Source organism: Pieris napi, chromosome 11 (genome assembly GCF_905475465.1).
Source record: "Pieris napi chromosome 11, ilPieNapi1.2, whole genome shotgun sequence".
Lineage (NCBI taxonomy): Eukaryota > Metazoa > Arthropoda > Insecta > Lepidoptera > Pieridae > Pieris > Pieris napi.
In genome coordinates, this window is record NC_062244.1 from 2,923,659 (window position 1) to 2,937,873 (window position 14,215).

The 14,215-nt window shown below is 32.6% G+C and overlaps 4 protein-coding genes across 7 annotated transcripts in view; 3 read left to right on the plus strand and 1 right to left on the minus strand.

Annotated features, from left to right (window-relative positions):
- Positions 1 to 397, plus strand: part of LOC125053572 (armadillo repeat-containing protein 2) — a 34,032-nt gene extending 33,635 nt beyond the window's left edge. For all 3 annotated transcript variants that reach the window (XM_047654974.1, XM_047654973.1, XM_047654972.1), the window contains exon 21: positions 193 to 397. In XM_047654974.1, the coding sequence (XP_047510930.1) occupies positions 193 to 355 (163 nt within the window). In that variant the 3' untranslated portion in view covers positions 356 to 397. The remainder of the gene's footprint in view (positions 1 to 192) is intronic.
- Positions 398 to 1,031: 634 nt separating this feature from the next.
- Positions 1,032 to 9,755, plus strand: LOC125054011. Its single transcript, XM_047655661.1, has 4 exons — positions 1,032 to 1,165; positions 2,952 to 3,060; positions 5,594 to 5,815; positions 9,584 to 9,755. Exons 2-4 carry the CDS (start codon positions 2,959 to 2,961, stop codon positions 9,719 to 9,721), a joined length of 462 nt encoding a protein of 153 aa, XP_047511617.1. The 5' UTR covers positions 1,032 to 1,165; positions 2,952 to 2,958; the 3' UTR covers positions 9,722 to 9,755.
- Positions 5,823 to 9,341, plus strand: LOC125054010. The gene is made up of 6 exons (XM_047655660.1): positions 5,823 to 6,965; positions 7,147 to 7,212; positions 7,285 to 7,347; positions 7,422 to 7,502; positions 7,576 to 7,635; positions 8,394 to 9,341. The coding sequence occupies exons 1-6, from the start codon at positions 6,699 to 6,701 to the stop codon at positions 8,559 to 8,561; spliced, it is 705 nt and encodes a 234-aa protein (XP_047511616.1). The 5' UTR covers positions 5,823 to 6,698; the 3' UTR covers positions 8,562 to 9,341.
- LOC125054008 (farnesol dehydrogenase-like) lies at positions 9,540 to 14,144 on the minus strand. Of its 2 annotated transcripts, none has more exons than XM_047655658.1 (7): positions 13,972 to 14,144; positions 13,253 to 13,388; positions 12,675 to 12,840; positions 11,663 to 11,804; positions 10,793 to 10,922; positions 10,268 to 10,399; positions 9,540 to 9,812 (listed from the first exon to the last, which is right to left on the minus strand). In XM_047655658.1, the coding sequence occupies exons 2-7, from the start codon at positions 13,382 to 13,384 to the stop codon at positions 9,768 to 9,770; spliced, it is 747 nt and encodes a 248-aa protein (XP_047511614.1). In that variant the 5' UTR covers positions 13,385 to 13,388; positions 13,972 to 14,144; the 3' UTR covers positions 9,540 to 9,767. The 2 variants fall into 2 exon arrangements, with proteins under 2 accessions (XP_047511614.1, XP_047511615.1); XM_047655659.1 differs by lacking the exon at positions 13,972 to 14,144 and adding an exon at positions 13,666 to 13,790.
- Between the last annotated feature and the right edge of the window lie 71 nt (positions 14,145 to 14,215).

Sequence of the window (14,215 nt, forward strand, 5' to 3'; positions counted from 1 at the left end):
ATATATTACCGAGATGATTGATTAAATATGAAAAATGGCTATATGTTTAATTTAAAAATCGTAAACATATTATTTTTCTTCAAGTATTCTTGATAAAATATATGACTGCTTTGCTAAGATCGTTATTCCGAAAGCGGTAGGTATTTTCTCTATGGGGTTGTAGAAATCGATTTTCATATGTTCTTTATACAGGTGTTCAGGCGAGGACCTGGGTTTTGAAGAGGGTGAGGTGGAAGAATGTGAGTGTGATCCGTGCAGTCGTTTAGCAGCCTGGGAAGAACTCGTGGGAGTGGCAATACCACTGCTAGAGAAACTACGACCGCCCAGAGCTGACGCGTCTGTCGGCACGGACTAAATGTATACGATATTAAATCTATTGGAATAATGAGTGTTTCAATTATTGTTTTTCATTAGTAATTCCTATATTGTTGAAACTTCCTACTATAGAACTACTTAAGAAGGAATAAACACGACTAACTTTCGAAAATACACTCCATTTATTTTTATACTCAATGCAATTGTGTAAGCTGGTGCTCGACGCAGATGTCGTGTAATTACTAATAACGATACGACAAGATACGATCGAAGTTAAAAAGATATCATTTTTTGTTTTAAAGTAAAATTACGAAGGAAATTTTAAACACAAATAACTGTTTGAAATATTGGAAAGCTTCCAAAATTATACATTTCTTGACCATTTCAGATGTACGCATAACATGCTATATGATTCAACTTTTAAGACTTAAAGCAATGATTTATAAGAATCGCTTAAATATGTACTTTATTAATCGCCATTTAAATGTAGACATTTGTTTATGACAGAAATATTGTAGTAAAAGAAAAAAACATGGATGACAAATTGAATGGATGAAAAAAAAAACATTACACCAGCCATAGATATCTGATGTTTTCGCGGGAAAACATTTTAATGGCGTCGAAATATTATAAAATGTTCTAAGTAATTACTTAAGCACTTTTCAATAACAGGTTTCACGTAAATACTAATTGTACTATTACATGTGCAACGTCATATTTTGAACTTAATCTTGGGCAACCTTGAAGCCTTCTACAAGTAAGGCCAGCCGCTTCGATTCAAATTAACCACAAAATTAAATCAGTTTACTTCATAAAGTGATACACTTAATACTGGAACTGTATTCTTTAAGTAAGTACCATTTTTTGTGTTTATTTTATTATATATACGTAAAAAAGGACAGCGATGCAGTAGGTAGTTTAACTTCTTGAAATCTTACTGATAAGCGATTTTTCCACAAATGGTAGGCCGTTATATTTACTATAATTGTTTTAATACTATAACAAGTCCATAATATCCTTAACGACAACCAAGTGTTGTTAAAGTTTGAAAACTGTTTTACAAAGTTATAGATAGAAATTAATATTCGTATGCTTATAAAATATTGTGAATGTCAGCTGATAAATAGTCCGATCTATTTGCAATATATTTCTATGCATAAAAAAGTCGCAAAATAATTAATATTATTCGGAGAAACAAATACGTACCTGTCGATAGAGTTTATTATAATTCTTATTAATTGACACACTAGCAGCTTAATAAGCTAATGCCGGACGCAGATAATATTATCTATAATATTTCATCCCCGGCCGCGTCTCTATGAATGCGATAAATGGTTCGTACGGTTAGCACCAATAGATTTCTGAGGAACGTTTAGGTGTGTTGTTATAATTTGATATAAATTCGATTTTATTTATTTTATTTTAAAAGGCACACTAACGAAACACATACAAACACTTACAGAGAACACATGACATAGAAAACAAGATACATGCATGTGCATCAATAACAAGTGTTCACAACATTTAAAGGGAAATATTACAATGATAAAGAATGAAATAATGAAATGAATGAAAATAACTTAAACATTAAAAGTAAAATACAAACGAGCAATTTACAAATATTAAAAAAAAACGAAGAGGCTATAATAAGACTTTTTGTATTTTCGCAACGCGGACCAAAGCTAGTAATCAAATTAATTAATTTATAATAAATAATGACTATAATAGGTATAAAAATACAAATTCATTAACGAATTTCTACCGACCGCAGTAAGCTGTGGTTAACTTAAGGAAGCATCGTATGTAGTCTATAATTTGCCAACGGATATAGGCGACATTGCAGTTTGTTTGGCAACTCGAGTGACGCAATACGACTTCCACAATGATGATAGCTGGGATTCAGGCCTAATTGGTATATACAGAGTGTCTTTGATACTATTCAGTTTTTTTTTCTAAGTATAAAATTATTTTGGCTAATTATTACTTATATTCTCTACACTACACTAGTTGTAATAACTCAAAAGGCCTCTTTATTCTGACTGTAAAGTAAACTATGAGTTTAAATGGGTTTATTTAAAAAATTTAACGCTTCATAACACGAGTTGATTCGCATCCTTTCTTTAACTGACATTTAAAAATTCCGAAGGATGCCTACATTTCGACGCGTGTTGTGTAATTTGACATACTTGCATTTAAAAAAACAAAAATATGTCCGTTATGGGTTTTAAACAAAACTGTCATGTACCTACAATTTTAATTAGGCATAAATCGATTAACATCTATTGTAAGATTAAAATATGTATAATCAAAAATTACTTGCATTTCGGAAAGTTAGCTACAAAATGTTAGCTACCTGTATAGTGAGACATCATGTACAAAGTTATATGTTACACCGGCCCATACAAACATTATTTAAACTCGCTAGATAAAGACACATTGCACCGTAAATAAATAAAGCTAGCCAATCTAAAAAAAGCCAATTTGTGAAAAAAGTTTTTGCATACATTAACGTTACGATTATCGTTAAATATTTATACAAAATTCATTAACAAAATAGGTAGGTATATGAAATTCCTAGTAAGGGCTAATTAAGTAGTTTAGTTATAAATAGTAATGGATTTTTTATTCTTGTGCAGTGCAAAAATGGATAGACAGACTTTTGGTGTGTTTTTCGCTATTACATTATTAGCGCATGGATTCTGCCTTCCATCACATATTAGAATGAGAAGACAAGAAAGTACTTCGGTAAGTTTTTTATACAGCTTTTTGTAATAATAATTAAAATAATAATTAAAAAAAGTGCGTGCATACACATGTCAGGAGTGAAACTTGTTTACATTAATTATTACTTAGGTAAAAGCCCCAATAGATGATCATGTATTAGTATATGATCACTCCATGTATTTGTATACCAATATTTGTGTATAGATATACAAATTGAAAATATACAAATTTCTATTTTTAAAATTAAGATTTCGTAAAAAGAATTTATTAAATATTAGTATTTTATGTTTAATTGTCATTTGAGATTTCAACAAAATATAAAATACTAATATTTCATAAATTCTTTTTACGAAATTTTATTTTTAAAAATAGAATTGCGTATATTGCTACGTTCGCCCTTTATCACTCTCTCCCAATCGGTCTCAATCGCTCTCTCCCTTTTCATCGACAAAACCGCTGCACATCTTCGTGACGCTAATATTATTATTATTGAGTTCATCCGTAAAAATTTTACCCTCATGCGCGTAAAGAAGTTTCACTTCAAAAATTTATAAAAAGAAAATTAAAACAACTTTAAAAAGGTTGTCCCTGTGGCAGTGCACCTTTAACGCTGGCAGCATTTCCTCGCTGTATAGTATTGCGATACTTATTAATTGATTTCCCAATGGTGACATTGGCAGAAACATTTTTGTACTATGTAGGTTAAGAATATTGTAAATACTTCGTGATATTTAGTTTTCATTATAATAATATTAATTCACCCAACATAATTTTTATTCGCCTGGAATAGATCCGAGAACATCTTAATAATAAGCCATGGTATCACAAATCACAACAAAGAGCAGTGTTGGCCTAGTGGCTTCAGCGTGCGACTCTCATACTTGAGGTCGTACGTTCAACTGTGCACCAATGGACTTTCTTTCTATGTGCGCATTTAACATTAGCTCGAACGGTGAAGGAAAACATAGTGAGGAAACCGACAAGTCTTACTGGAGGCTGGAGGCTGATCACCTACTTGCCTGTTAGATTTTAAAAATGATCACACAGATTCCGAAATCTGAGTCCAAGACCTAAAAAGAGGTTGTAGCGCCACTGTTTCTTTTATCACAAATCACAAAGATCGTCAGTGGCAATAGTGATCGTTTTGAAAATGGCACTAAATAAATAATAATGGGTATTAAAGTAAATAACTTGAATTTATTATTTTAACAGTACCTGCGATGTGAAGGGCACAAGGTCTAGATTATATGTTTATTTCCTTAAGAAAAAAACCATACGAAAATACCACCAACTAATTTCCTTGTCATTTCGTTAATAACAAGGTTGGACCTCATCAGCCGAGGTTACTTTAAGTTCACCTTACTCAGAGTCGTTAAACTATCTCTGAAACGAATAAATACTTGTTTTTTAATAATTAGTTAATTGATACTTAACGTTGGGAAAATTACACTTTTGATTAGTCATAAAGTTCCAAGGGAGCGTTCAAGTATTACGTAACGAATTTTCCTTTTGTAAAACGTTATGATGCGGGGCGGGGATTGAATTAAGCGTTATTGTTAATATTATTTTCGACTTTGCAATACTTTACATCACATAATGGTAAATTTTAGGTATAAAGATCACTAGGTGGTCAAGAAACGTTTTACCATACTTGGGTACAGAAAAACGTTACGGCGCGTTACATGGGGGGTGGGTCAATAATTTCCAAAAATTGCGTGACGTAATACTTGAACGCTCCCTAATACACTTCGCGATCCCATATTGGTAGCGCTATTTTTGTTCTCTTACTTCTTTATTAAGTGTATAAGCTAGCTGCTGTCAATTATTATTTTTTTGTATTATATAATAAGATTCGCATTTGCACTTCACTATTCTTTTTTAATACTGATTTATTTTATTATATAAAGCATTGTTGGCCTCGTGGCTTGCGTGCGTCCCTCATCCCTGAGGTCGTAGGTTCGTTTCCCGGCTTCTTCAGACTTTCTTTCTATGTGCGCATTTAACATTCGCTTAAACGGTGAATCGTGAGGAAACGGCTTGCCTTAGACCCAAAAAGTCAACAGCGTATGTCAGGCACAGGAGGCTGATCACCTACTTGCCTATTTGATTGACAAATGATCATGAAACAGACATAGAAATCTGAGGCCCAGACCTAAAGTTGTAGCGCCACTGATTTATTTATTTATTTTCTTTTATTATGACTACCGGTAAACGATAAAGCTGCCGCGTTGCACTGTGTATTCCTATTCAATGACTAAATAATATAAATATTCCACGTAAGGAACGAAGTTATGTCTATGTATCTAGTAAACTATATCTATTTATTTATAGTAAATATAATAAGAAAAAGAAGAAGTTTATAGTAGTGTGATGGAAACATAAGCAGTACACAGTTTTTCTGTCCACCAGGTGGAACAGATATATATACTAAGACCAATGATATAAAACATAAACTTATAATAATTAAACTGCGCGTATAAAACGGCACAAAGGCAAACAAACATCGACGTTCCATAACTAAGAAACCAGTTTAATCAAGCTATTTTAATACTAGACAGATACAACCGAGTTACCATTGACTGTGAATGATGAAGATACAGAAGACAAGGATGCCATTACTGTTAAGGAGTCATATCCCGTATCCGTCCCCATCGACCCGAGCGATGATGATATTGATGACCTGACCCCCGCACCAGCGTCTTCTGGAGACGGAAGCAGTATATTCAGCATATTTCACCTACTAGGTGCTGTTCTTCCAAGTTCAATCCTTGCAAGCGTAAGTGTTTCGACTATTTTGTATTAAACGCACAACATTAGATATAAAACTCCGTACTAATGCGAAAGCATCAGTGGTAAGAATAAAATCTAAACTTAGCTAAGTATGACGTAAGAATGTGTTTGATTTGACATACGGGAAACGGGTATACGGGTCATACTTAGCGCTACTTTACTTTACTTTAAATTTTACGGATTGAGTGTGGAATGAAATCGTATCTTAATACAAAACAAATGAAGTTGTTTTTTATAATAATATGTAATAATAAAAGGTATTCATGACAAATAGTTTGTGACAAAATTCACCTATCACTAGTCCCACACTAGGGAGTCCGTGTTGTGGGTAACTAGATTATATTTCCCATTTTTTTAATACTAATTCAATATATATGTTTGGTGCCAAACATTAATTTGTTTATATGAACTAGTTTACTGCATTCATTTGTTTTGGTATAATATATATTTTTGGGTTGTGGCACACGTTAGGTGAAGTTTTTTATCGCACCGTTTGTTGCACGAATTAATTCTAAGCGGTAATAAAATTTAATTCTAATAAATTCCCGATTTTTGAAGGTTAGTTATTTGTGTGTGTGTATGCGTATTGAAGTATACGTTGTATACAGCAATACATTTTTAGTTTTTTTATGTCTTTAATATCACGTGTGAATTAGTGCATGAATTTTTTATTACACTGAAATATTGCACCTGGCACAGAAAAAATATAAAGGTAAGTACGCACTCTTTTCAATACATTAATATGAATTTATGTAAAACTCTTATCGCAATAAAAAAAATATATTTTCTTAAATATCTTTATAGTCATTAAGTGCAAAAAACTATTTGTACATGTTTTTCAGACACTTCTACAGGATATCCTAAGACTTATGGTGGACAGACTTACTCCACACATAATAGTGCGTAGACAAATCAATGACATTGATTACGTAAACAACTTAAAACCTACTTTCCAAAGACAAGAGAATGAGAGTGATTCTCGAGACTCTATGGATTCGGAGGAAACTGATGACGATCGGAATTCAAATCAGGAGTTGGATTCGGAAATGGATTCGGTTGAGGATGAATATGATGAACCTGAAGGTGATGGACAAGGAGGTGGTATTTTGGGTCTTCTGGCTGGATTAAGTGGTGGTGTAAGTAATTAACATAGGAATTCTATTTAATATTGGTCGGTCCATAAAGTCTTTCGCCTGGTAATAGACATTTCCCGTAATTTTACTGAACATTATATTAATAGTATTTGTATAATAAAAACAATTATTGCTTTCTGGATACTGGAATTTTAGATATTATTTTAAGTATTCGTGATTTTAGGAAGATGGCCAGTCTGATTTAGGATCGCTTCTTGCAACAGTTAGTGGAATTATTGCCAATTTAAGTGTAAGTAACTACATAGATTAAAAACATATTTTTTTTCAAATCACAGATAATCCAGGTAATTTTATGTTCTAGGGCGATGGAATTGACTTAAACGCGTTGATAGCTTCAGGAATTGGTCTTTTTGTAGGATTATTGGTACGTTATTAAATTTTCATAGAAAAATTATCGTACTTTAATAGTATTTTTATTGATGGCAATGTTATTTTTAGTCTGAAGGGAACGAAAATCCTGGTTCTGTTATAGCTAGTTATTTCTTGACGTCTTTGGACACGATTACTGGAGGTGGTTCGGTAAGAATTAATGGTTTATATTGAAGACATTACAAAAATTGGATTATAATAATTAACGTTTAAAATATTTCAGACAAACAATGGAGCCTTTTTTGGTAATTTGCTATCGAAATTGATTCAAGGGACCAGTGCTGTGAGTAATTAATTATTATTAAACACAAAAAAGTAATTATACAAAATTAAATTAATCTACTTAAGATATCTGTCAATATTTACCAAGGGATCTACGTGTAACTACATCTCAATAACTTCTGAATCGATTTCGATGAAATTTGGACGGTTCTCTAAGTTTCACGGCCAAGAAATGTGTAGGCAAATGTACAAACAAAAATACATATACTTAAACAAGAAGACTCGTCCAAGCGTTGCTGTGGCTAAGGTTTTTGTTATATATTACATAGTAGTACAAGTAGGGAAACGGTAGGAGAACACCAGTCATGGGTACCACCATTTTTAGTCTATTAAATAGTAGCTTATGTGAAACGTTGGTACTTAAAACACAGCGCCATCTGTTAGAATTGTGACTATCAAATAATAAACAAATATTTTGCAATAAAATAATATTGCGGGTATAAATTGAGATGTAAGCTATCCTATCTTTTAAGTTAGATCAAACTGCACAAGGTGTGCAAATTTGATTGAAATCGGTTCGGTAGTTTAGGAGTCCATAGCGGACAAACAACGTGACACGTAATTTATATATATTAAGATTAAGATTTAACACACGTGGTCGGTAGCCTAAATAGATCAACATTCTCTATTATTTTTGAATTAGAACATCTAATTGATAAAGGTCAAACTGATAACATGCTTTTTTGAAGTCGGTTAAAAACGTACATTTTCCTGAATAAAAATAAATTATCTATAATTATTTAAAAGTGATTTTTCCAGGCACTTGATCCTGACGCAAGCTCAGAAGAGAATGGAGGGCCGCAAATGAAGGATTCCGCTGGGTTTTTCTCGAGTTTATTGATGGCGCTTCTCGGAAACATGTCTAAAGGCAGTTCCGGTGGAAGTTCACACCCGTGGAGACGTTATCTTGAAATTCATGAATCATAAACACCAACATACAAAGAAACCATTTTGTTAAACTCTATACTTCTTAGGTGTATACTTGTAGAGATACAAGCTGTGTATCTACACCATAGATCTAACTAGCTTGTATGTGATCTTCATGTCGTGGCCGGATCGTGGAATTGATAATTAAAACGTGAAAACCATTTTGAAATTGTGAGGCCAGCTTTACGTTTTTTTTTTAATATCCAAGATGTAGAATAGTTTTTTTAATTGGCCTGAATAGTTACTTTATTCCCCGTTAGTTTTTTTATTTAGGTTCAAAAATTTATGACAGATACGTAACGAGGTGCCAGAAAGAAGGCTTGTCTATGAAATAAAAATTAACCAAACGCAATCCGAGGCCAATGAATATTTAGGTGATGAGGTTTATTCCTGTAGGAGTATATTCATGGTATTTTTATATACATATATGTCACAGAACTGAATCCAGTAAAAAATATTATTTAAAAAGTTAGGTTATTTCACGGTGACAATTTACATCTAACTCAAATGGGCTTCTACATTTACAAAATTGACGATTCCACTGTATGACTTATATTAGCTACTCATTTTACGAATTAATATATTTTACGAATCGGCCACTATATGTACATATTTATAATATGTTAGTTGTAAAATTAAGTTATTGATAAAGTTGTTTTGTATTATTCTTATATAATTTAATAAATTGGGCTACGACAAAAAAATAAAACCAGTGATTGTCTTAACACAGCGTCCTTACTGTGACCTGTGTTGAGCAGTAAATAAAAAAAGATTCCAAAATCGTTATTTAATTACATTACCTTTAATAATTATTTTTATACGTGTATATAATTGAATTAACATTGCAGAGCATAGCTTAATGAACAATCCAAAAAACTCTTCAAAATAATTTACGGAAGCGAATTATGTATTTATGTAGTGTTTTGAATTTATTTACGTATTCTAAAGTCTGTTTTATTAAATACAAACAAGTGTTTTATTGTCATATATATATTTTAGATTAATTAAATATATTTTTTCAGAGCAACGAAGGCGCGGAATCTACGGCGCCATCTATATTTTGGACCCTTAAACTGGACGTTTTACGCGCCCTCGTTCAATTTACAACTAGTTTCCTGGGACTGGCTTCGTCTAGCGCTTTTCAACATAGTGCCCAATAAGCGCCTTTATCATAATAAAAGTTATGGATAGCAATTTTTTTTTATTTTACAGCCTCTTCTCCGATACATGGCACAGAGAAAGCTCGTTTATCTGAAAAATAAATGTTTATAATTTGACAATTACACCATAACCCATTCCAAATAAATTTGTCGGCTGCATTTTAATACGAAAAATGTATGTTTTCATATTATGTTGTGCTTATGCGCATAACACAAATTAATCAATATAGAGAGAACTCATAAATTTAGAAGACTAAAAAAGAACTGCGTTATAATGTTATGTCACAAATATATTCAATTGTCACTTAGCATAACATTAATATACATTAAAAGATTTTTTATAGAACTGTGGGCAAACGGGTGAAAGGCTCACCTGATGTTAGGATGAAATGAAAATGGTCACGTGACAAAATCACGCTAATGTTATTCCCATACAACTTCGCTTAGCATTAGTACATAGTACTGTCACGTTATTTCATTTGACAATTGACATAAGATTTACAGAGACAAAACGTCTAGTATGTTTATGAATAATGTGAGGCTTACATTTATGTTAGGGGGAGTGGAGAGTACATAAGACACCGCATCAGCTACATCCCCTGGAGTCAGCATTGGCACATCTAAAGTTTTACCTCCCCTTTCGACCATATCGGTTTTCACTAGCCCCGGCGCTATGCTCTAAAACGATATATAAATAAAATTTAGGTGGTGGTCTGGTCCTTGCCTTGCTCAACGTATTTAAGAATCGTACAACAAGAACACAGAAGAAATTCTGGCAACATTTAGTGTTTTTTATTAACAAAAAATGCTTGCTAAATTCTAATTAATTAAATATTATATAAGAAAATGCAGTGCTTGTTAATAACTAATTTAAGCAAACGCTTTTGAAACTAAGAAACCTTGAGTGAGCAAAACTCTTTAAATTTAGCTTCTTTCCTAGATTTAGTAAATTCTTATATTTAATTATTAGATTGAATTATCCGACGATCCGCCTGGATACTTTATAGCGTGCATAATCACCGGTTTGGTTTGAAATTTACCTAAATAAAAATGTGAATAGGGAAATCATACCGTAACTTTAATATTGCTGTTCAAATGCGCTAACTCGTTGAGAAGTGACTGTGTGAAGGCCGACACTGCGTACTTACTCGCTGGGTACGAGTTAAACACAGGTAAAAAGGGCACGTAATGACCCGCAACGCTGAAAAATCAATTACAAGTGAATTTTGAGCGATACAAAAATTCATTAAAATTACATTTTCTTCAAACATAATGATCCGTTTCTCGTTTATTTGCAAGGATTGAATCACGTTAGACAAGATTTCTAAAACAAGGCAAGGTTGCTAAGAAAATTGACAAGTGAAAGTGTGAGGAAAGTTGTTTAGGATTTAATTTTTGCAATGGACCCGATTTAGAATTGATCTGACTTGTATTCAACAAATTCTCTCTCTTAGATTTCTTCCAGGCAACCCTACTAAGGTAAAACCTACAAAAAAAGAAATATTAAGGGTCAAGTGCATAAACAAATAAAAAAAAATTACAAGTAACACTGAAAATTATAATATTATCAAACCTAATCTAAAATAAAATAAACTAAAAGTTGATGTCACGGTTCATGAATTACAATGCAATACAAAAGAAAAAGAAAATACATGAATTACAAAAGTCACGATTGAGCAGGATAGGATATGGTTAAGAAGTGGATATGTAGAAGACTTTTAAAAGATGTACAACTTAATGGCGGAGATCCTAACGAATTTCCTAAAAAGGATGAGCTGTGTGATGGAATTTCCAAAAAGCATATATTACAGGAGCATAACATATACAAACATATATATAGGCCCTGAGAATTTGAATTAATTTTTAAGATAAGAGGGAGTTTTAACGAATAGAATAGAGTATAGAAGTTGAAGGAGATGAAGATGAAGATATTGACCTTACCTGGATATATTAATGATGTGCCCATTAAAGTTATGAGTTTTCATAGAATTAAGAGCGTGTCGTGTGCATAGTATGAGACCTTTGACGTTGACGTCGATTGTTGATAACATTTCATCACAGCTTACGGGTGAGTTTCCGAACTCTGAAAACAAATTATTATTGTCCCTTTCGGCAATCAAAAATGCTATTAACTTAGCAATATAAGTTGCACTGGTTCAGTATTTTTTTGTACATAATAGTTTTCAAGGGTCTGTTGTATTTTTACTACGGCGAAAGGAATTTGACTACCACCATTTTATTTTATGCTCAAGAACAATCTATTATATATGATTTTTTATGACACTCGCAGTGCCTACAATTTCGATAGAAAATGCTATTTGTATGAAAAAGTTTTATGCGTGTAAGATTTCAAAAAATATTAGAGTACTAACGTCAAGGATAATATCGTTACGTACTCGCTAAGCTCACGTTAGGCCTACAGATAGAATTGTTTTTATTATAAATATATTTTCCCGATGTGCGATCTTCGATAATGTTTCTTCTGTCATCACCAAATAAAAATCTTTTATAATTCAATTTTCTCGGATATTAGTGTCTTTATTCAAACAAATTATTTAGCTTTACAATATTAGTATGGAAAAGTCTGTATCTCTAATAATATTACCAGAAAATAAGCCAACAAAATAAAAAATCAGTGGGGCTACAACCTCTTTAGGTCTGGGCCTCAGATTTCTGAATCTGTTTCATGATCATTTTTCCATCTAATAGGCAAGTAGGTGATCAGCCTGTGCCTGACACACGTCGACTTTTTGGGTCTAAGACATGTCGGTTTCCTCACAATGTTTTCCTTCACCGTTCGAGCGAATGTTAAATGCGCACATAGAAAAAAAGTCCATTGGTGCACAGCCGGGGTTCGAACCTACGACCTCAGCGATGACAGTCGTACGCTGAAGCCACTAGGCCAACCCTGCTGTGAAAATAAGCCATTAAATATGATAAAATTGTATTATACCACTAATATTTCCAGGATACATGACTCCTGCATTATTGACGAGTATGTGTGTGCCTCCATAGTTCTCTTCCACTGACTTAAATGCTGCTTCGACGTCTTCTTGCTTGGTAATGTCGCATTGTATCGAATGAATACTACCAGAGCCTGTTATTTGTGTTTTCAGTTCCTGTTATTCAAACAAAAACACATCAAAGTTGTTCCTTGTTGACAAGTTCCTCTTGACCTGTGTTCAAAATGATGTTATCGACCAACAGATTTCTACTTTTCGTTGACTATTTTATTGAATAATACGCCTACCTAACATAGCACTTTTACGGGAATTGAACTAATTATCTTCTGGTTCTACACCTTGAGGGTTAAAAAAGGCCGCGAAGTAAGTTATAATTAAATTATAGATTTTGTATCCGTTCTATGAGAAGAACTACGTTTATATTCTCAAGGATCCAAAAACAATTTGCGATACAATTTTTCTTACAATAGCTATTTTGAATCTGTTATTATATAATTTATTAAGCTATATTCTATATTACAGGAGCTATAAATCATAATGATGATTTACAACTCAGTGTAATTCTCACATCCACAAGTTGCGTTCGTCTTGCCAACCCGACGAGCTTTAGGCCGGAATTAGCCAATTGAACGCAAATCTCAGCGCCAATGCCCGCACTTGCGCCAGTAACAACAGCAGTCTTTCCGATCCAACGGTCCATGTTCCTACAAAGAAACATTTTAAAACTTATATGGAAAATAAAGAACTCCCAAAAGATATGCAATGTTCCTGACGCGTGCCAAATTCGAACTGAATCAAACAAAGTTATCGAGAGTCCCCTGTCCCGCAAACATCCATTTTTTTGCATATATCAGAGCAGGTAGACTGAGCGTTAGTGGGGAAGATAAGTCTCCATACTCTAATCTAATGACTGTTGTATAGAATTATGTATTTAAAATCTTTAAATTCATATGAAATTAATAGAAAAATTAAAGTAATTACAATTATTGCACAATGTATTTATAACGTATCGTGTACCAGTGACATAAAATAAAACCTTGAAGTTTTATAGAAAATTGCATCGATAAACAATACGTTCTCTTTATTCTATTATCCCGCGTTTTTACATATTTCATCATTTGACAGGACAATTTGATAGTCTTTGATGTAACTCCTTTAGTTATGAAATCTTCAACCCTGCTATTTTTGATTCTTAGTTATGATCATTTAATATGGTAGGATAAAACGAATCGTTTAAATGCTACGTAGTTATAAGTTACAAGATGAATTATATTAATGATCACTTACCTACACGTAGATGTACTTGCGTGCTGTTTCCAAGACAATTAATGTTCAACTAAGACACGACATAAGCAATTATTGATCTATAATTTATTTTATTTATCGTGATAATTTAAATATCTGTGATATTTATTGTTTACCTTAACGTAAGGTATTTAACGAATACCAAATAACTAGTCACGACTCACGACTGAAGACTGCAGACTTTCTTTAAATTATAACGTAACATGTGAAAGTAAAATCGCATTGC

Excerpts from the sequence above, each read along its gene's own strand:
- LOC125054008 (XM_047655658.1), bottom strand. The coding sequence starts at position 13,384 with ATGGACCGTTGGATCGGAAAGACTGCTGTTGTTACTGGCGCAAGTGCG. Across the intron at positions 10,923-11,662 it reads CACATCATTAATATATCCAG|CGTTGCGGGTCATTACGTGC; the intron begins GTAAGGTCAATA and ends TTGATTTTTCAG. Across the intron at positions 9,813-10,267 it reads CCACTCCCCCTAACATAAAT|ATAAACGAGCTTTCTCTGTG; the intron begins GTAAGCCTCACA and ends TTTATTTTTCAG.
- LOC125054011 (XM_047655661.1), top strand. The coding sequence starts at position 2,959 with ATGGATAGACAGACTTTTGGTGTGTTTTTCGCTATTACATTATTAGCG. Across the intron at positions 3,061-5,593 it reads GAAGACAAGAAAGTACTTCG|ACAGATACAACCGAGTTACC; the intron begins GTAAGTTTTTTA and ends TTTTAATACTAG. Across the intron at positions 5,816-9,583 it reads CAAGTTCAATCCTTGCAAGC|AGCAACGAAGGCGCGGAATC; the intron begins GTAAGTGTTTCG and ends ATATTTTTTCAG.
- LOC125054010 (XM_047655660.1), top strand. The coding sequence starts at position 6,699 with ATGGTGGACAGACTTACTCCACACATAATAGTGCGTAGACAAATCAAT. Across the intron at positions 7,503-7,575 it reads CGATTACTGGAGGTGGTTCG|ACAAACAATGGAGCCTTTTT; the intron begins GTAAGAATTAAT and ends AAAATATTTCAG. Across the intron at positions 7,636-8,393 it reads TGATTCAAGGGACCAGTGCT|GCACTTGATCCTGACGCAAG; the intron begins GTGAGTAATTAA and ends TGATTTTTCCAG.